Source organism: Protopterus annectens, chromosome 5.part0 (genome assembly GCF_019279795.1).
Source record: "Protopterus annectens isolate FY-2018-M chromosome 5.part0, PAN1.0, whole genome shotgun sequence".
NCBI classification, from domain to species: Eukaryota; Metazoa; Chordata; order Ceratodontiformes; family Protopteridae; genus Protopterus; species Protopterus annectens.
The window spans coordinates 1,652,794,651-1,652,815,439 of NC_056735.1; the positions used below are offsets into that span (position 1 = coordinate 1,652,794,651).

The 20,789-nt window shown below is 45.3% G+C and overlaps 1 protein-coding gene across 1 annotated transcript in view; it reads right to left on the bottom strand.

Moving 5' to 3' along the window:
* LOC122802402 (E3 ubiquitin-protein ligase TTC3-like) overlaps positions 1 to 20,789 on the bottom strand; it is a 317,715-nt gene that overhangs the window by 195,903 nt on the left and 101,023 nt on the right. The window contains exon 4 of the mRNA XM_044072026.1: positions 3,361 to 3,423. Within this exon, the coding sequence (XP_043927961.1) occupies positions 3,361 to 3,423 (63 nt within the window). The remainder of the gene's footprint in view (positions 1 to 3,360; positions 3,424 to 20,789) is intronic.

Sequence of the window (20,789 nt, forward strand, 5' to 3'; positions counted from 1 at the left end):
GAATCTGAAAAATCCTGGCCCTGCCATTGGAAGTGTTCCCTCATAGCATGTAAGGTTTCCCCAAAAGAAAATTCTTCAGGAGGAGAAGCAGAAGGAATGGAGTCTTCTGCATCAGAATCCTCATAAGGAGAATATGGGCCTTCCTGAGGGTCTGAAATATCTGAGTCATCCGAGGAATAGTCTGTAGAGACAGGTTCCGCAGGTTCAGTCCTAGGCCTCTTATCTGGAGGGGGTTGAGAGGCCCTGTCTGGGTGAGGTTGGGATCCCCTGATCAAAGAAATGAGATCCTCAGCCAGGCTGAGCATTTGGGAACTAGAGGTAGGCCTGTGTGAGGGAGTTTTAGCAGGTAAGGGGCCTTAGAAGATTTAGCCGCTTTAGCCCTGGAAAAAGCCTTGATAGACATAGAAGCAGGGGGTCTAGCAGCCCCAAGTGCAGGGGTAGATATGTCTAAAGGAATAGTATCTGACAAATCCTGGGTGCCTGCTTCTGTAGGGGTGATTTCAGTAGCAGATTCAGCCATGCTCTGTGAGGCCTCGGCTATCGGAGGCATGCTTTCAGCCGAAGGAAGAACCGAGGACTCTGTTTCAGCCGAAACCGAGACACTCGCGGTTGGCCTAACCGTGGTTTCAGCCGAAACCGCGGACCGCGAGTGTCGGTCCTTTTCCTTGCGCTTTTTAGCTAATTGTGTAGTCGGAGTCTCCGACGGCATTTTGTATGCAAAAGCGGGACCAAAAAACTCCTCTGCAAACTCCGACCGACGTCTAAGCGTCCGTCGGTTGAAGGAAGCACAGGCTAGACAAGCTGATACGTCGTGGTCTGGGCCTAAACAGGGAAGGCAGTAAGAGTGGAAATCCTTATGAGGTATTTGTTTCCCACAAGTTAAATAATTATTTACTTTGACATCGGCTGAGGCAAGAAAGAGTCCCCAACGGGGTACTTAGCTTTTTAGAAGTCTTCGGTAGTAGAAATCTCTCGATCTGACACTTGCGAACAGCTTCTGCTTCGGGCACCGTGCGGCAAGAAAGACTGAGGAAAATGGCGTCGGCTGATGCCTTTATACCACAGCAGCTATGACGTCGGGTGAAGTGCGACATCAGCCGAGGCCAGACCCAGACTTTGGAATCCGGCCGACCGAAGGGCTGCCTGAGGCAGGACAACCCATATGTTAGGACTGCAGATGCATCCTTGAAGGACATCCACCACAGGGACCAAGGTTTGAGACCCCCGCACAGGTCTTTAGAAAACTCTTTGTAAACAAAAATGAAAGGAATACCACCCTCACCTGCACTAACAAGCTGACAGCCAGGAGCTAGGAGGCCCAGACTGGCATCAGAACTGGCAGACTTCTCAATGTCTTTGGTTCAAGGAGGACATGCTAGCAGCTGAAAGCATGGCAGTCTGAAGTGCTCAAGCCAGAAGCCTTGGCTAAAGCGTACTCCACAGCCACGGGTTGCAAAAGTTCTCAGTGGGTTTGGTGTCACACAACTGAGGGAAACAGTATGCACCTGATAAACTATCCTCTACTTCCTGTTGCTTCTTCTCATGTCACTTTTTAGAATGCTATTTCACAGGAAGGCTTCTGGTGGCCTTGGCAAACACCATCTTGACAGAATGATATCAGATGCATCTCCTTTTTAGAGTTAAGAACTCCTGGAAAGACTTGGCTGCTCTTCTGATTGTCCTGACTCAGACAGAATGCAGACATGTCCACAATGTCCTCTGTGTTGAGGCAAAAAAGCACTGGGAATGGAAATACATATGCAGGATTTGCTTTCCGTAACCAAAAGCTATTTTTCTTAACTGCTAATTACAATCACTATCACACATTAGAACAAACAATAAACATGCAGGATACTTACCTTTTGTCTGACTGTTAGAGCAAGGGGGCAAAGATTGCACTGGTTGATGTTACTGTTGTTGTTGTGTCTTTTGGCTTTTCCCGGTTAGGGGTCACCACAGCGGAACTCCAGCCCGCTAATGACTGGCAGTAGATTTTTACGTGCCAAGTTGCCGGCTCCAACGCACAACCCTCAATGAAGGTACGCCCATTCACGCAGGTCTCCACACAGAAGACGCTCTAGCTGAGAATTGAACAGGACAACGTCTTACTGTGAGGCGACAACGCTACCGCGGCACCACCACTGCACTGGCTGATACCCCTCTTATATCACTGACATTTTTGTAACTTAGGGGAGAGGGTTAGTCAAAGTCAGTGGGAGAAGGAACAACTGAAGTCAAGCCAAACCTCAAGTTACCTGCTGAGAGAATATCCCAACTGATGACCATCTCAGTGAACAGTGCAATGGACATCTTATTTTAAGGTAACAGAGATAAGTATCTAAATTACATATCTGTCAATGATGACTTATAATCCCTGCTCTCAGTTACTCAGACAGACCCTAAAACTATAGCAAGCAATGCTGGAAAGGCAAATGTCAGTCATGCTAAAGCAATAACTGCAAGATCAGTTTGATAAGGAATGAATTGCTCTTGCTCAAAAAAGGGTAAAAACCACTGTATCTAGCATCAAGGGACCCCCACTGCACACAGTGGGTGCGTTTGGGCTAAGACTGCTTTCAGCAACAAATGCGGGCATTTTTCTATTTCAACTTTTAGAATATCCAAAAGACAGACAAAGCAGAGTGGAACTGCAGATTACGGAGGTAAGCATTTCCCCTAAAACAGGTACAGGGATGTTAGAGTAAGCCAGAGAGAGCAACAATCTCTCTGAATCAGAGACTTTTTATATTAGGCACAAAAACAAAAACAGGAATTTCCAGCTGGTGTAGGCCATATCACATCTACACTTGCACTTAAATATTCACATTCATACATTTGCTATGAAACTGTCAGGGAAACAAGTTAGTGCTACTGTGGAGAAGAGATCCTTAAATATTTTTTTCTGAAAGATGATGCACAGTGTGTAATATTTGTTTGGAAGTATGCTTCTTTTATACAATATTTTAGCATCACTATTGATTTTCTGATTCAGCAGTAAATAAATGTGCAATTTTTTGCTAGTAATGCATTTCACTTAAACTAGTACTTCAAATAATAAAGAAGCATACCAAAAAATGCATTTTTCCAACTCTTGCATACAGAGCTGAATAAAGACAATTTCAACATAGGTCTTGACTGTGGTTTTGGACTATAAAAATAAGTGTATCCCACCAAAGGCAAAGTTCTAAAAAACACCAAATATTACTGCAGATTTAGCAGTAAATAAACACAGAAACAATACTAGGCAAGCAATCATGTGAAATAGTGTGTAGCAGTAACATATTTCAAGTCATCTAATGTAGGTTTTTTTAACTATTAAAAATCAACATAAAAAGCATATAGACCTTCAGCAATTCTTACCTATAATGCTGAACACGAAGATAGCATAGGGCTCGATTGCCATAAAGAAGATGATTTTCAGGCCTGAAAATAAGTACAGTAATATTATGCCATTATTTTAGATATCCAAAGACAAACGAAAATGCAAAATCTTGAGAGAATAACTAATTTTATTAATTGGGTGGAATCACTGCAGTTAGGACTCTCTTATAGGAGTATCATGCTCCAAAGCCATGAAAAACACTGACTTGAATAAAACACTGAATACAAAGTAATGTTCTGTACTAAAATTTTATAAAAACACTCTATATTCTGAGAAACTCTTTAAATTGTAATGTACAACAGCAGCTGTAACAGAACAAAAATAAGGTTGTTGTCGGCAAAAATACCTCTTCTGAACAGTACTTGGATTTGCCATCCAGGACTGAATGTTGTATAATTTATCAGATGTTATTACCAACAAAAACTGCAGGCTGGTGAATGATTTTGAAAGGAGATATAGCTCTCCTTCACTAATTACAGTAACTGAGAGAATAAGAGCTGCTCTGGCCATATGGTGGCTACCACCAGAGCTGTTACATCTCTCAGTTTCAAGATCACTTCTGGGAGGGACAGGAATGGGAAGAGGATATAACAATTGAACATTTGTGTAGGAACTTAACATAAATGTAGCTGTTAAACTAGTTTCACTGTTGAAATCCTAATTTTTGGGATATCCTGCCATGTTAACCCTTGGCCGGTCAGTCTTCCATATCTCTTCCCTCCCCCGTATCTTCATTAGCCACTCTCTTTCCAGTGCATGGACATCCTTAGTATAAAAGTTGTAATGGAGGATGCCATTTTCACATGTTTCTTGCCCTGGTAGAAACGGGGGAAAAATCCCCAGCCCTAGGGCACACAACTACACGGGAGCTCCAGCACCGGAATCCACTCAAATTCCTCAACACAAAAAAACTTCTAAAAGAAAGTTAACAAAAACAGGATGAGGGCCTGGCATAGTAAAAACCTACTGGAGGGAGAGACAGGGTGGGACTGCAACCCTAACCCCAAAGGGACAGGGAAAGCATGAGAAGTCAAGGAGGATGGTAGAAGAGAGCTTAGACTTCAACAGTGAAACAATTCAAACATCTAGATTTATGCCTTAAGTGGTATCACAGTTTGCAAGATATCAATCGCCCTTTACTTCAGCAAGAAGAACTTCCAAGATGGCTGCACACTGAGTCTGACTTAAGCTCTCAGTGTGAAAAAAACTGAGAGATAAGGGCTAGTAATTCTGACGGTCTTAGAAAAATTTGGTTACTGGCTAGTAAGTACACTGCCAAAGAAGAAATGTAGAGAACCCAAAAGAAAATCACTACAGAAAACAGTGACTGGTAACAATCTGCAGCTGTTTAGCAAAAAACAATTCAGCTGCATATCTGGTAGAAGAGACTGCTTCCGGCAGTTTAGAGGAAAAAATAAATCAAATATGCTCAGAGCTGATTAAAATAAACGATACATTGAAGGAGTACATCAACTCAAACAACAAAAGGCTGAAAAAATGGAAGAAGCTTTAAAAGAGCGCTTCAGATTAATTGATAAAACTGCAAAAAAACAGAATGAAATGAAGAAAAGGCTGGATGAGTATAAAACTGCTCAAAAAGAGCGGTTTCAAAAAAATGGCAGCATTAGACGATACAGCACACAAAGAAAAATAGCAGATGTGTAAGAACTTACCTTCATGATAGATTACCTTCTCTTCTCTGTTGCAGTATTCTTTATTCCTTACATCAGGGAGTTGCCTGCCCAGGTGACAAGTCGTCAGCCAGTATACCAAAGTCTTTCACTACTGTAAGGTGCGTGGTAAGTCTCATATAGGCAGCTATCGAACATAGGCCATAAAAGTGACATACGTGCTCACCAACCACAGAACTGAAGCCCCAAGCAGAGAGACAGCACCAGGGAATAGAGAGTCAGTACATCCAAGAACCAAAGGAAGTGGGGAAGAAGGGTGGGACAGAATACTGCAAGAGAGAAGAGAAGGACATCATTATAGTATGTTCTTGCACAACTATTTATGTCCTTCTATTCATCTGTTGCAGTATTCTTTATTATGAGGAAGAAAACCAAAGCTCATGCAGAATGGGCAGTAGAGTTAGCTGAAGAATTTTCCAGGAAGCCACGTAGGATGGTCCTGGCAAACCTAGCCTTATATCTGGAAAGGGAATCCAGTTTGTAATGTTTGGTAAAGGTGTGGAAAGAGGTCCAGGTAGCTGCTTCTAGGACAGAATCTGTGTCTAGTCCTATGAGAAAGGCACCAGAGAAGGACACTGCTCTAGTAGAGTGAGCTTTGATTGAGCAGGGGGTGTTTTTCCATGGTAGGCATAGCAGAAGGTGATGGTTTTGGAAATCCAGTTGGAGATGGTCTGTTTGGACACAGAAAATCCCAGAGCCCTGGAGTGGAAGGAAACAAACAGCTGGTCAGATTTCCTAATAGGTATTGCCTTGTGAAGGAAAAATCTGAATTGTCTATGCACATCAACCGTGTGTAAGATTTCTCACTGCTTTGAGGTGAGGGGCAAAAAGTTGGTAAGTGAATGGCCTGGCTTAAAGACAACTCATTAAGCACTCTGGGCATAAAGAAAGGGTTGGTGCGAAGGTAAACCCTGTCTTTGTGGAAAATCAAGGGGGAACAAGTCATTAAGGCCTACAACTCAGATCCTTCTGGGAAAAGTTATAGCTAAGCAGCAAGACAGTTTTCCAGGTGCAGTGTTTTAAGAAGCTAGAGGAGGCTGGCTCGAAGAGTGCAAGGGTCATTTTCTCTAGTACAAAGTTAACATCCCAAGGAGGGGCACAGGCCTCCTGGTGAGGAACTGTTTGGCCTCAAATCTAGAAGCTTAAGGAGGTGAAAGAGGCAGACATGCAGAAATGGCTGACAGATGCGCTTTTATTAAAGAATAAGCTAAGCCAGAATTGAGCAACTAAACAGGTATAAAGAACCACAGGAAGATCCACTATTAGTGGGTGCAGGTTTTGAGAGAGACACCAGATAGAAAATAGTTTTCATTTGGAGAGCTAAGATTTCCTTGTACTGGGTTTCCTGGCTTCCTACAGGACCTAAAACACATCCTGAGAGAATAGGTGTCTAAAAGGCATCAGGGCTCTATCACCCACAGAGTCAGCTGTAGAGTTTCCAAGTGCAGGTAGACGAGGGAGCCCTTCTGTTTTGTGAGTAGGTGCACTCTGAGGTAACATGTGATGACTGCCCTTGGCTAGGTGCAAGAGAAGGGAGAACTAATGCTGTCTTGGCCAACAGGGAGTCACCAGCAATATTTCTGTTCTGTCCTGCTGAACCTTCAGGACATTTGGAATGAGCGGAACGGGAGGGAAAGCATATAGAAACTTCCCATTCCAGGATACTGATAGGGCGTGAGGTTCTTTGTCACAAAATTTTGGAAGTTGTCTGTTCAGAGGGGAGGCAAACGAGTCTACTTTAAGAATACCCTACTGGTGGACTATGTTGCAAGAACACATCCCTGTGAAGCATCCATTCGTGGGCCTGTACTGTGGATCTGCTCAGTGTGTCTGCCATAGTGTTCTGACTGGAAGGGATGTAGACCGCCTGTAGAGAAAAAGTACAGTTTTGTACCTACCATAAATGTAGATGTCCGATAGGTATGCATCTGCAGTCATAACATATGGGTTGTCCTGCCTCAGGCAGCCCTTCGGTCGGCCGGATTCCAAAGTCTGGGTCTGGCCTCGGCTGATGTCGCACCTTCCCCGACGTCAGAGCGTCTGGGGTATAAAAGCATCAGCCGACGCCATTTTCCTCAGTTTTTCTTGCCCCAGATGCCAGGTGCCCTCTAGGAAGGCTAAATTTGGATAAATGCAATAGAATTCCAAACATTTGCAAAATTATATATATATATAAATATACATGTATATACAAACAAATACACCATAATAGATTCCCCCAGCTAGCTAAAAGAGGGGTAAACACCCTAGGAATACCACAGAGGGGTAGGAGGGAGGGTAAACCTGACTGCAGATGCATACCTATCAGACATCTACATTTATGGTAGGTACAAAACTGTACTATGTCCTTCAAGGATGCATCTGCAGTCATAACATATGGGTAGAATACCATAGCCAATCTGGGGAGGAGGTACTAAGAAAAGATGGTGTAGTTAAGATCCCTGCAGGACTGCAGTAGCAAAGCCTGCTCTGGATCTGGAGTATAAAGGTAGATTGTAATGTTTGGTAAATGTATGCACGGAGCTCCAAGTAGCAGCTTTTAAAATGTCCTTGGTAGCCACCCCTCGTAGGAAGGCTGTAGTGGTGGCCATGGCCCTTGTGGAATGAGGCCTGATGTTTGCAGGAACTGACTTTCCATGAAAGGAGTAACAAAATCGAATGCAATTTCCTATCCATTTTGAAATTGTCTGTTTGGAAATTGTTTTTCCTTGCACCCCAGCAGCATGTGCTACAAATAGTTGGTCAGTTTTTCTGCTACTTTTAGTTCTGTCCAAGTAGTAGCGTAGTTGTCTGTGTATATCCAGGGTGTGCAGAAGTTTTTCCCCTCTATTCTGTGGATTTGGGAAGAACATAGGCAAGTGAATAGCTTGGTTCAAGGATACCCTAGATACCACCTTTGGCATAAAAGTAGGATTAGTTCTTAGTGTAACTCTGTCCTGATGGAAGATAAGAAATGGCTGTACTGCCATTAATGCTTGTAACTCAGATACTCTTCTTGCTGAAGTTATTGCCAGAAGGAATGCAGTTTTCCAAGACAGAAACTGAAGATCCGCTGTTGCTGCTGGTTCAAAGGGAGGAAGTGTTAGTTTCTCCCAAGACAAAGTTGAGATCCCAAGCAGGTAAAGGGGGTTTTCTTGGAGGTTTGATATTTTTGATCCCTCTCAGAAATTGCTTGAGGAGAGGGTGTGAGAAGATAGGTGGGTCCACATTGTATTCTGCTGAAATTGCTGAGGCATGAATCTTAATGGAAGAATAGGAAAGGCCATTGTGGAACAGTTCTGCCAAATATTCCAGAATATGTGTCATGCTTGCCACTGTCACATCTAAGCCTTTTGATGTGTTCCAAATGAAAAATCTTTTCCATTTTGCTGAGTATGTCTTCCTTGTGGAAGGCCGGCGATCTTCTATGATAATGTCCTTCAATCTCTGTGATAAAACATTTTGTTTTGGATTTAAGGGATTTTCCAGGCAGTTAGCTGCAATGTTTTCAAATTGGGATGCATGATCTTGAAATTGTTCTGCGTCAGAAGACGCCATAGGGGGAGAGGCCATGGTTTTGCCTGTGACATGCTCCTCAATAGTGGATACCAGTGTTGCCTTGGCCAGTCTGGAGCTATAAGAATCACTCTTGGCTGTTCCTCCCTGATCTTCAGTAGAACCTTGTACATTAAAGGAAGAGGTGGGAAGGCATATACTTTTAGAGCTTTCCAGCTGAAAGAGAGAGTCCACCCTCCATGCTTGTGGGTGGTATGTCCTTGAGCAGAATGTCCTCAGTTGATGGTTGAGGGGGGAGGCGAACAGATCTATCTCCGGCGTTCCCCATGCCTTTGTTATGAGTTGGAAGATGTCTGGGTGCAGCATCCATTCGTGTGCATCTATGGCAGTTCTGCTTAAGCTGTCTGCCAGTCTATTTTCCTTTCCCGGCACGAACTGGGACTGCAGTTGGATATTGAGTTTCAGGCATAGCTCCCACAGATTCATAGCCAGCCGGCATAGAGGATAGGAGTGTGTGCCTCCCTGCTTGTTTATGTACCACATGACCGTGGTGTTGTCTGTCCTTATTAACAGGTGTTCTTGATGGAGGAAGGGTTTGAAAGCCTCGATTGCATGCATCACAGCCAGCATTTCCTTTTGGTTTATGTGCATGTGTAGCTGTCCTTGAGACCATAAGCCTTGGATACAGTTGCCCTCCATGTGTGCTCCCCATCCTCGGTCTGAAGCGTCCGTGGTGATGGTTTGTTTTGTTTTTGGTTTGTTGAAAGGCAACCCTCTGTTGGACTGGCAGGCCTGAGCCCACCACAGGAATTCCTTTTGAAGGCAAGGAATGATTGTTATCAAAGTTTCCAAACTGTGACTGTGCTGAGACCATAAACTCCTTAGTACCATTGTAATTTTCTCATATGCAGCCTGGCCTGTGGTATCAGAATTATGCAGGATGCCATGTAACCTAGGGCCTGCAGGATTTTCCTTGCAGTAAACTGAGCTTGTCTTGTCAGATTCATGAAGTAATCTGGAAGTTGTTTTTGTTTTTCTTCTGTGAGAAAGGCCATTTGGGTGGTTGTGTCTAGATCCGCACCCAGAAAGGTTATCCTTTGGGATGGAACCAGTCTTGATTTTTGGATGTTGACTGTGTATCCCAATGCCTGTAGTAGGTGGATGGCATAGGCCAAGTCTTATCAAATTTACCTTGTTGTCCGCTTGTATAAGGCTGTCGTCCAGATAAGGGTAGATTTGAATCCCCTGAAGTCTGCAGTGTGCAATTACTGATGCCAGGCATTTCGTGAATACTCTGGGCGCAGTAGATAAGCCAAAGGGCAATGCTGAGAATTGATAATGCTCTGATCCTGCAAGAAATCTGAGGTGTCTTCTGCAGTTTGGTCGAATAGGGACGTGCAGGTATGCCACCTTGAGATCTAGAGTCACCAGCCAAGACTCCTTGCCCAGCATGGGAAGAAGTTGCTGTAGGGTCAGCATCTTGAATTTTGGCACAATGAGGTAAGTTATCAGTGCGGACAGGTCGAGAATAGGCCTCCACTGATTTTCTTTTCTTGGTACAAGGAATAGTCTGAAGTAAAATCCTTGGCCTTGCTCTGAAAGTGGTACCTTTTCTATAGCTTTCATTTGAAGCAAGTTGTTGATCTGCTTTAAAGCCTCTGCCCTCTGATTTGGTGGCAGGTTTGGCATTCCGTTTCTTTTTGGCAAAGTGTGGAAGTGGAACCTGTATCCTTTGTCTATTATTTGCAGTGTCCATGTGTCCCTTGTAATATAATGCCAATTTTTCGAGAATAAAGCCAGCTTTCCACCCAAGGGTGCTTCCAGTTGAGCCCTGGTGGGCGGAATCAGAGTAAAGTCATTGAGCCTGTCCTGGTGTAGCAGTTGCTGTTACTGCTGTTGCAGTACCTCTCTGGTTGGCAGGCTGCCACTGGCGGTCTCTGTAAGAGCCCCTAGATTGGCCTCTGCCTCTGGGGCGTCTGTTCCTGCCTCTCTGGGCTCTGTCCGAGTCTGGAAAGGACCAATTCTTAGTAGGCCAGTTTCTGCTGAATCTTGGTGGTTGTACTTGTAGGAAATCCTTAACTGTTTGCACAGATTTTGCCTTTTCTTCATACTTTAAGACCTCCTGAGCAGAGGAGCCAAATAAATTTTGTTTCTCCATTGGAGCATCCAGGAGTTTAGCTTTAACATGGTCTGGCAAAGATTGTTCCTTCAGCCAGGCATGCCTACGAATAACTGCCCCAGTCATAGCCGACCTAAATGAAGCCTCCAATGCATCATAACCACATTTTAAGAAATGATTACTAACCTGCTGTGAGTTGTGTACCAAATCCTGAAGGGATTTACGGTCAAGGGGCTCAGGAGAAGAAAGCTTCTTGTTCAGTTCATCTAACAAATACTCTTGGTACTGTATCATATGAAATTGACAATTTAGTGCCCTGACGGAAAGAGTTGCAGAAGTGTATACCTTCTTTCCCCATCTCTCTAAAGCTTTAGACTCTCTTTCAGAAGGTAGAGGATTTTTGGCAGTGGCAGCCGCAACCCCTTTAGGGCCCAGAGTAATAGTTTCTGGGTCTGCAGAATGGGCTTTATACAGATGAAAATGAGAATCCGGGACCCTGTAGTATCTATCTGGTTTGGCAGGGGCCGGGGGGAGAGTATCAGGGGCTGTACTGACATCATTGTACACATCATCAATTACATTCAAAACAGGAGGTATAGCTAAGGGCCTATGCTGAGGCAAATGTAAAAAGGTCCTTAATCTTTTTCTAGAATCAGAGAAATCCTGACCTTGCCATTGAAAATGCTCTCTCATGGAGTGTAAAGTCTCACCAAAGGAAAACTCTTCAGGAGGGGAGGCCGAAGGGATGGATTCTTCTGCATCAGAATCCTCATAGGGCGAATAAGCCTCCTCCTGGTGGTCTGACAACTCAGAACCATCCGAGGACTCATCTGAAGAGTGTGGGCCAGAAGGCTCAGTCCTGGGCCTTTTGCCTGGTGGAGGGTGAGAGGCCCTGTCCGGATGAGGTTGTGAACCTCTAATTAAAGAAATAAGGTCCTCTGCAAGGCTGAGGATCTGAGAACTAGAGGAAGGCCTCTGGGATGTAGTCTTGGGAGGCAAAGCTTTAGAAAGTTTAGCAGCTTTAGCCCTAGAAAAGGCCTTAATGGACATGGAAGCAGGGGGCCTAGCTGCCCCACTTGCAATGTCCAAAGGTATGGTGTCGGACATATCCTGGGCACTGGTTTCGGTAGGTAGCCGACTCAGCCGGGGCCTCCCGGGCTGCGGTGGTCGGTTGAGTGGAATCGGATGAAGGAATCTCCGAGGACTCGGTTTCGGCCGAAACAGAGACACTCGCGGTAGGCCTTACCGTGGTTTCAGCCGAAACTGCGGGCCGCGAGTGTCGGTCCTTGTCCTTCCGTTTTTTCACCAAAAGTGATGTCGGAGTCTCCGACGGCATTTTATATGCAAAACTAGCCCCAAAAAATCCTCTGCAAACTCCGACCGACGTCTAAGAGTTCGTCGGTTGAAGGAAGCACAGGCTGAACAGGATGATACGTCGTGGTCTGGGCCTAAGCAAGGAAGGCAGTAGGAATGGAAATCCTTATGAGGTATTTGTTTCCCACAAGTTAAACAATTTACTTTATCTGACATCGACTGAGGCAAGAAAGAGTCCCCAACGGGGTACTTAGCTTGTTCGAAGTTTTCTGTAGCTGAAATCACTGGATCTGACCGACCGGCACTTGCGAACAGCTTCTGCTTCGGGCACCGCGTGGCAAGAAAGACAGAGGAAAATGGCGTCAGCTGATGCTTTTATACCCCAGACGCTCTGACGTCGGGGAAGGTGCGACATCAGCCGAGGCCAGACCCAGACTTTGGAATCCGGCAGACCGAAGGGCTGCCTGAAGCAGGACAACCCATATGTTATGACTGCAGATGCATCCTTGAAGGACATCTAAAGTTGGAGGGCGAATTCCCAAACCTGTATGGCTAGTTTGCACAGGAGGCAGGATTTTGTCTCCCCCCCCCCCCCCCACTTGTTTACATACCATAGAACAGTCATGTTTGTCTGTGTAGATACTCAGCCGTCCTGGGTTGAGAAGGGACTGAAAAGACTGAATTGGCAGGATCAATGCTTGCATTTCTTTTACATTTATGTGATCCTTTTCCTGAGAGGGAGACCACTGTCCTTCAACAGTGTGTGGGCTCAGCACCTCCCTCAGAGAAAGAAAGTAATTTCCTTAACTTGGGATGAATGGGAACATGTAAATAGGTGTCTTTGATGCCTATGGCTGACAGAAAGGCCAGTGGGAGGATCAGAAAAAATAGGATCTGAAGGGTGAGCATTTTGAAGGAGGGCACCTTCAGGAAGGTGTTGAGGAAGGAAATGTCTAAGATTGGTCTCCAGGTGCCTTCCTTTTTGGGAACCAGAAACATGCGTGAGTAGAAGCCTGCTCCTTTTTGAGGTGGGGGAACTGATTGTATTGTTCCCTATTGCAGCAGGTCTGCCAATACTTGGAGGAAGAGGGGTATCTGATCTGCAAAGGGTTGTGGGATACCCCTGAATGGAGGCACCATGTGCCATGTTATAAGATACCTGTATTTTATACTGTACAGTACCCAGGCATCTTTAGGGATGGATTCCCAGGCTGTAAGGGATCGTGATAGGCGTATGGAGAGAGAGGTAGTCAAGACAGTCCTGATGAGTCAGGAAGAATTTGCTTGGTCAGGAAAGGGCTGCTTGGCAGTGTGGGAAAAGGCATGAGCTGAGAAGTGGTGAAGTTTCTTGCTCCCCTTGGAGGACTTGGATTGGGAGGGCCAGGACTGCCTGTGGGCTAAGACCTGTTCTGAAGGGTAGTTCCTATGAAATTTTGGGAATGGAGAGACCAAGATATATTTGAAGTCTTTAACTCCTTGCTCTTTTCCTGCAGAGACTTGAATAGATCAGCTGAAAATTTACCAAATATGGCAGTATTGTCAAGGGGAGCATCTATGAGCTTCACCTTGATGCCTCAGGAAGGGGTTGAAGTCTCAGTCAAGTAAACCTTCTCAGTGCTAAGGCATCGTAGCAACATTTGATGGCGTGTCATGCCACTTGTGAGCATACAGCAATTACAGAAAACGGCAAGGATTTATTTTCTGAATCTGGCATGTCTGACACTATTTTAAATAATTGTGACACAAGTCCCAGGGAATAATTAGTCATACAAGTTTGGTAATTCAAAACCCTGAAGGCTACAGTAGCTGAAGTGTAGATTTTCTTCACCAAGCTCTCTAGTCGCCTATTGTCTTTGTCAGAGGGAAGGAGAGAAGTGGAAGGAAGGGACCCTGAAGCCTTGTCAGAGGCTGTAGAGATAACAGGGGGTCCGCCACTGGAGCATTAAATATGAAATTGCAGTCCTGAGGAACTCTGTCTGGCTTTCTAGGAACAGTTAGCTGTGAGTCAGGGTGTAGAGACATGGAACCAAAGGCATCCAGGAAAGCAGGGATAAATTGGAGGGTTAGCTGAATGGGGTAGGTGTCTCCACCTGGAGGAGGTCATAATCTCTCTTGTACCTCAGACACTTGAGAGCTGTCCCATTCAAAGTGGTCCATCATTTTTTGAAGGGTTTCCCCAAATGAGATTTCCTCTATAGGAGAGTCTGTCCCATTCAAATCTTCCTCAGGGGAAGTGTACTCCAATGGGGAAGAAATTTGTGATAAGTAGGCTAAAGAATCGCCATCTTCATCAGAAGAAGAATCTTCCTCTGAAGTAGGTTCTTGTCTGACCCTTTTTTGGGGAGAGGTAGGCCAGGAGAGAGGAGGAGCAGGTGACCCAGAGGTAGGCCTGAAGGCCATGAAGGTCTTGAATAATCCTTGGGAAAGGAGGAGAAGAGAGCCTGTTTTTTGTTTTGCTTTTTCTTAGCAGGAGTGTCCATCCAATGTAAACTGGGGGGGTTCTGATGTAGGACTGCATTCAAACACAACTGAGGTTGACTTCTTCCCTCACTAAGATTTGCGTGATTCCCATATGGTGTTCTGACAGAATGAGCCTTGGTTTCCCCTGGGCATCAGTACCCGATGTCTGTGAGGCCTCTGTGGACATGCTGACATCCAGTTCCAAGGTCGTCTGTAATACAGGCTTGGCCTGAGGATCCAGATCCGAAGCAGAACATGTCTCTGGGCTAGTATATGCCTTGCAAAGAGAGGTCTGCAGGGAGAGGCTCAGCTATAACTTCAAGCCTAGGCCTTTTGGCCTTCTACTTCATGGTGGGCTCACCTGTCGGGCTGGAGGAACCCTCCCATCAAGCTTTTAGCAAGAATTTTCAAGCGTTGGTTCTTTAAGTATATTGTGAGGGACGAAAGATGGCTGCAAAGGATTCTGGGGACGAACGACTGGCAGACAGAACAGTTTTTATGGTCGTGATGGGACTCAAGACAAAAAAAGGCACTGAGTGACTATCCTTGGGTGGAATCTGTCTTCCACAATCGCACTTCCCTTTCTTGGATGACATACCTATAAGGAAAAGCAATACAGCAGCAAAAGACACAAAAAGTTCCCCAATGGGGCACTTATTTTTAGTAGAAACCGCGATTCCGGCAACAGAGCTACGTCCAGGATTAATGATCCGACTGGCGTCAAAGAAGTTCTGAGAAAGGTGTGCGCGTGTGTCACTTCTTTGGCCTATGTTCGACAGCTACCTACGTGTGAAGTACTGTGCACCTTACAATAGTGGAAGACTTTGGTATACTGGCCAACATTGGGTTGCTTGGGCAGGCAATTCCACAATGTAAAGAATACTGCAACAAATGAATAGGAGGACATCCAGAGACTTTCTGCTGAACCAGAGAAACTGTAAGGAACAAATTGTGTTAAATTTATGAAAACACAAATAAGTAACTGAACTGGTATTCCACACCAAGATTTATTAATTGAAAAGGCACAGCATCTGTATCCTCCAAACCTGGCCATGAAAAAACAGCCTAGACCTGCACAAGTAAAGATGCAATCATACCAGAAGAAAAGGTCAACCCTGACAAAACTATGGCAGAAGGGAAAAGTATTAAAAATTGGAGACGGAGTGTTTGTAGAAAAAATTATTACTCGCTGTACACCAGGCCAAAGAAAAGCAAACCTATCCCAGCAATCAGGGAATGTCAAGAGACAGGTGTGAGATTCAAGCAGCTCCATCCAGCTGTCTTCAGAATATTGTTGCCTAGAGGATCAAAGTCATTTTCGATGTAGAAGAAGCTAAGGAGGAAATAAAAAAAATGTATCCACCAAAAAAGAGTCACCAAACAAAAGGGGACTGACTCTTGTTCTCATTCTTCTGAAATGAAGCACAGAGAGAGACCTTGCCAGTGAAACCTTCTCCAATGTTCCAAAGAGAAATGCTTGGGAGAGAGAAAAAAATCACAGGAGTTACCTAGAAGAATAGAGAGTACCTTGGAGTTGAACTAGAGTCTGGGGTTGGGACAAAGATATACTAGCAACACTGAAATTAGTGAATAACTTTGAGATTATAAAGCATCAATCACATTTGTGAACTATGGCTTCATAAGAAAAAAGAAAAGTTGTGTACAATCTTATCATAACCCTAGATGTCCTTCTCTTCCATGTTGCAGTATTCATCACATATGGGTTTTCTTCTCTTGCTACTCGAATGTCCAGCCAGTATACAAAAGCTTTCAGTCATCGTATGATGTGCAGGATGTCTGATGTAGCTAGCATACAGTGGGCCATAAAAGTGATGTCTGTACACACCAGCCCTCAGAACTGTAAACCCCAGTCGGAAGCAGTCCTAGCAAGGGTAATGCCAGCCCTGTGCCATCCAGAAAGGGAAATGCTGCATAACAGGAGGAGTAGGTAGGTGGGAAGGGAATGCTGCAACATTTAAGAGAAGGGCATCTATGGTTATGATAAGATTTTACACAACTTTTCTATGTCCTTCTATTCCCATGTTGCAGTATTCATCACATATGGGTGAGTGCCAAAGCTCACCGTGAGGAAGCAGGTGGTAGTCTAGAGGTGGTCTCCAGGAATCCATGAAGGAACTTGGACCGAACCACAAAAGGAGGGGGAGTATCGATATTCATCAAAGATACCCACACCTCCAGGTTGGTGGCAAAGCACGAAGCATCAGAGACTATCCATGTGCAACGAACAGTGGGTAAAACTGCCTTCCAGTTTATAGCCTGCTACAGACCACCCTCCCAAACCCAGGAACCCCACTCGGCCTTCCTGAGAACACTGGAAAATATGAAGGTCTCTCCAAACACCATTATATTGGGCGACTTCAACTACCCAAACATAGACTGGGAGCATTACTCTAGCTCCAACACCATAGCCCAAAGGTTAATAGAATTTATAAACTCAAATGCTATGGAACAACTTGTTACCACTCCCACAAGAGGGGAAAACATACTGGACCTGATCATCACCAACATGGGGACTCTATGCTCCAGACCAGAAGTGTATCCCTCACTGGTAAGATCAGACCATAAACTAATCTCAATGGATATTCACATCCCGACCCCACCCCCTGCCCAGAAAACCACAGTGAAAAACTTCTCTAAAGCAAATTTCACACTCCTCAAAACCGAGGTGGAATCCTTCAAAGCCCCCAGGCCTGTGGAAAATACGGCCCACACAGCAGAATCCTTTATAAATGCATTCTATGAACACCTTCAGGAATGCATGGATCATGCAATCCCAAATAAAACCAAGACCCAATCCTCCAAAGGCAGATGTCCTGTCTGGTGGACCCCAGCCATAAACAAACTATACAATAGAAGGAGGAAGCTACTAAATGATAGAGCAAAATCCCAAAAAGGGAAGGCATCACTGATCAGTATTAGCAAAAACTACGGGCACTCATAAAATTGTCTAAGGCCAGCTTCGAGAGAAAATTGCACAGGACACTAAGGATAATCACAAGGCTTTCTTTAGTTATGTTAGGAACCTGGGTGGTAATTCCCAGATATGCTCAGAATTAGTCCAAAATGACAAAAAATACACTGAACCCAAAGACATTGCCAACATGCTAGCTGACAGGTTCAGCGCAAACTCCCCCCCCCCTCCCCACCAAAAGGGCAAATATCTATCCCAGCAGAGTGCTGCCCCCCTGACATCTCAGATGCTCAGGTAAAAGCCGCCCTCTCCAAAGCAAAAAAACACAGCATCAATGGGACCAGACGGTGTCCCGGGCTGCGTCCTACATGAACTGCAAGAGCAGCTAAACCCAAACATAAAACTACTGTTCAATCTCAGCCTTACTACAGGATATGTGCCCAAAGAGTGGCGTACAGCAACAGTGGTCCCTCTCCATAAAGGTGGTGCCTCAACGGATCCTGGAAACTATCGCCCCATAAGCCTGACTAGCTTGGTCTGCAAAGCTATGGAAAGGATTATCATGGACCTCATAAATAAAGATATTGGGGACCTACAGACACTGGATCCTACCCAGTTCCGCTTTGTTAAGGGCAGATCCTGCCTCTTAAACCTGGTTGATTTCTTTGAAACAGTCACCAAGGCCATTGACGAGGGGAAGGTGGTCCACACAGCCTACCTGGACCTCGCAAAAGCCTTCGATACAATACCCCACTCAGGCATTATAGATAAGCTCACCAGCTTAAATATAAACTCCTATGTCACTAGATGGATTGCAAACTGGCTCAAGGACATAACCCACATGGTTAGAATTGCTGGAGCCATGTCAGACTCCAAACCAGTTACAAGTGGTGTCCCACAAGGCTCAGTCCTGGGACCTCTCTTGTTCGGTATATATTTCTCGGAGGTACAGGCCAACACGGAAGGACTGTGGCTGACCAAGTTCGCAGATGACTGCAAACTGGGCTCCATAATCGACTCTCCAGCCGACACAAGCATCCTCCAAAAGGGCCTCATAGAAACAGACAACTGGTGCCAGAGCCATGGCCTCAAGCTAAATGCCAAAAAGTGTATAGTCATCCCTTTGGCAAAAACAAAGTGCCCACAAATTACCACATAGGTGGTAATCCATTAAGTACAGAAGAAGTAATTAGGGACTTGGGGACCCAAGTTGATAGCAATCTCTCATTTGACAACCACGTGGCCAAAGTGGTTAGAAAAACATTTTATATATCCCACCTAATCATGAAGGGATTCACATCTAGATCAGGGGAGGTCATCGTGCCTCTTTACTCATCCCTCATCAGGCCCATAATTGAGTACAATGCCCCTTTTGGAATGTACCTTTCCAGACACCTGCAGCAACTGGAAAGACCCCAAAAGTACCTCACCAAGAGGATCAAAGGGCTCAAACAGATGCCATATGCTGCCCGGTTAAAGAAACTCCAGCTGTACTCAGTGGCATACCGCCTGTTCAGAGGCGATCTGTGCCTGACATATAAAGCCATGTCCAACCCGGAATTAATGGACATGCTGCACCTCAGAAAATCCAAATCCCATCGAGCTACGCGCTCGAGAGACTTGAACCTCAGCACTGAAATAAATAGGACATGCTGGAGGGACAGATTTATAACCCAGAGGCTCCCTTCACTCTGGAATAAAATCCCAGTCCAGGTTAGGCAGAGTCCCTCATTGACTCTCTTCAAGAGGAATCTTGAGTGGATGGGAGATCATAGGTTTACCCCGGGTATCACTTCTGTGTCACTGTTAGACAGAGGCACAGTATACTAACCTCGAAAAAGGGCATAGCAAAATAAATTTAAAATGGGTGGCGAAAGCCAAACACATTCTGGCTAGGCTTATAAATGCCCTAGGGCAGACAGCCTAGTATGAACCTATGAACCTATAGCCCTGGCAAAGTCCGCTCTGGGAATATGGTCTAACTTGCAGTGTTTGGTGAAGGTGTGCACTGATAATCAAGTGGCTGCTTCAAGAATGGCATAGGTGTCCAAATCTCTGAAAGGCTCCTGAGGAGGCCATAGCCCTGGTGGAGTGTGCTTTAACAGTACCCTGCAGGACTTTCCCATGGAATTGGCAGCAGAAAGTGATAACTTTGGAAATCCAGGTTGAAATAGTTTGTTTGGTTACTGCCTTCCTAGAGCCCTGGGATGGAAGGAGACAAAAAGCTGGTCAGCCTGTCTGACGGATTTGGGTCTGTGCAGGTAAAATCTGAGTTGGCTGTACACATTCAGGGAATGGAGTACTTTCTCACTGTCCCCCTCTTTGGGTTAGGGCAGAAGGTCGGAAGGTGGATGCCTTGATTTAGGGAAAGATCATTCACTACCTTGGGCATGAAGGAAGAGTTGGCTCTAAGAGTAACCCTGTCAGTGTGGAATACCACGAAAGCTGGAATAGCCATGAGGGCTTGTAGCTCAGAGACTCTTCTGGCTGAGGACAAGGTCATGAGTAACACCATTTTCCATGTACAGTGTTTTAGGGAAGCTTTGTCTGCTGGCTCAAAAGGAGGAAGCATAAGCTTTTCCAAAACATAGTTGAGATCCCATGGGGGTGGAGATGAATTCCTGGGAGGTCTTGGGTGAAAGACCCCTTTAAGGAATAACATGGTTGGTAGTCTGGACACCAGGGGGGACCCAGAGGAAGGCATGCTGAAATGGCAGCCAAGTGGGCTTTAATGGAAGAGTAGGCCAAACCTGTCTGCAACAGTTCACACAAGTAAGAGAACTGAGGGGTCTCGCTAGCAAGCGGGTCCAGCTGCCTTTTGAGACACCATATAGTAAATCTCTTCCACTTAGAAAAGATTTTCTCTTATTTGGTTTCCTGGCCTCCTGCAGGACAGCGAGCACGTCCTCACTGTAAAGGTGTCTGAAGGGGATCAGAATCCTATCAGCCACAGGGTGAGATGCAGCAACTGCCACTGTGGGTGGATTTCTGATCCCTTGTGCTGTGTGAGAAGGTCCACTCTAAGTGGTAACTTGTGGTGATTGCCCTTGGATAGTTGTAGTAGCAGGGGGAACCAATGCTGTCTTGGCCAATAAGGAGTCACCAGCAAGATTTTTGGTCTGTCCTGCAGTGGGAAGGGGGTAATGCATAGGTAAACTTCCCCTTCCAAGAGATTGAGAAGGCATCTGCTGCCACTGCCTGAGGGTGTAGAAGCCTGGTGCAGAAGTAAGGAAGCTGCCGTTTGATGGAGGAGGCAAACAGGTCTACTTGGTGTACCCCACCGGTGAATCAGGTCCAAGAAAACATCCCTGTACAGCATCCATTCATAGCTGCTTGTGATGGCTGTTTGTGATGGATCTGCTGAGAGAGTCTATCTGGGCATTCTACAGGGTAACT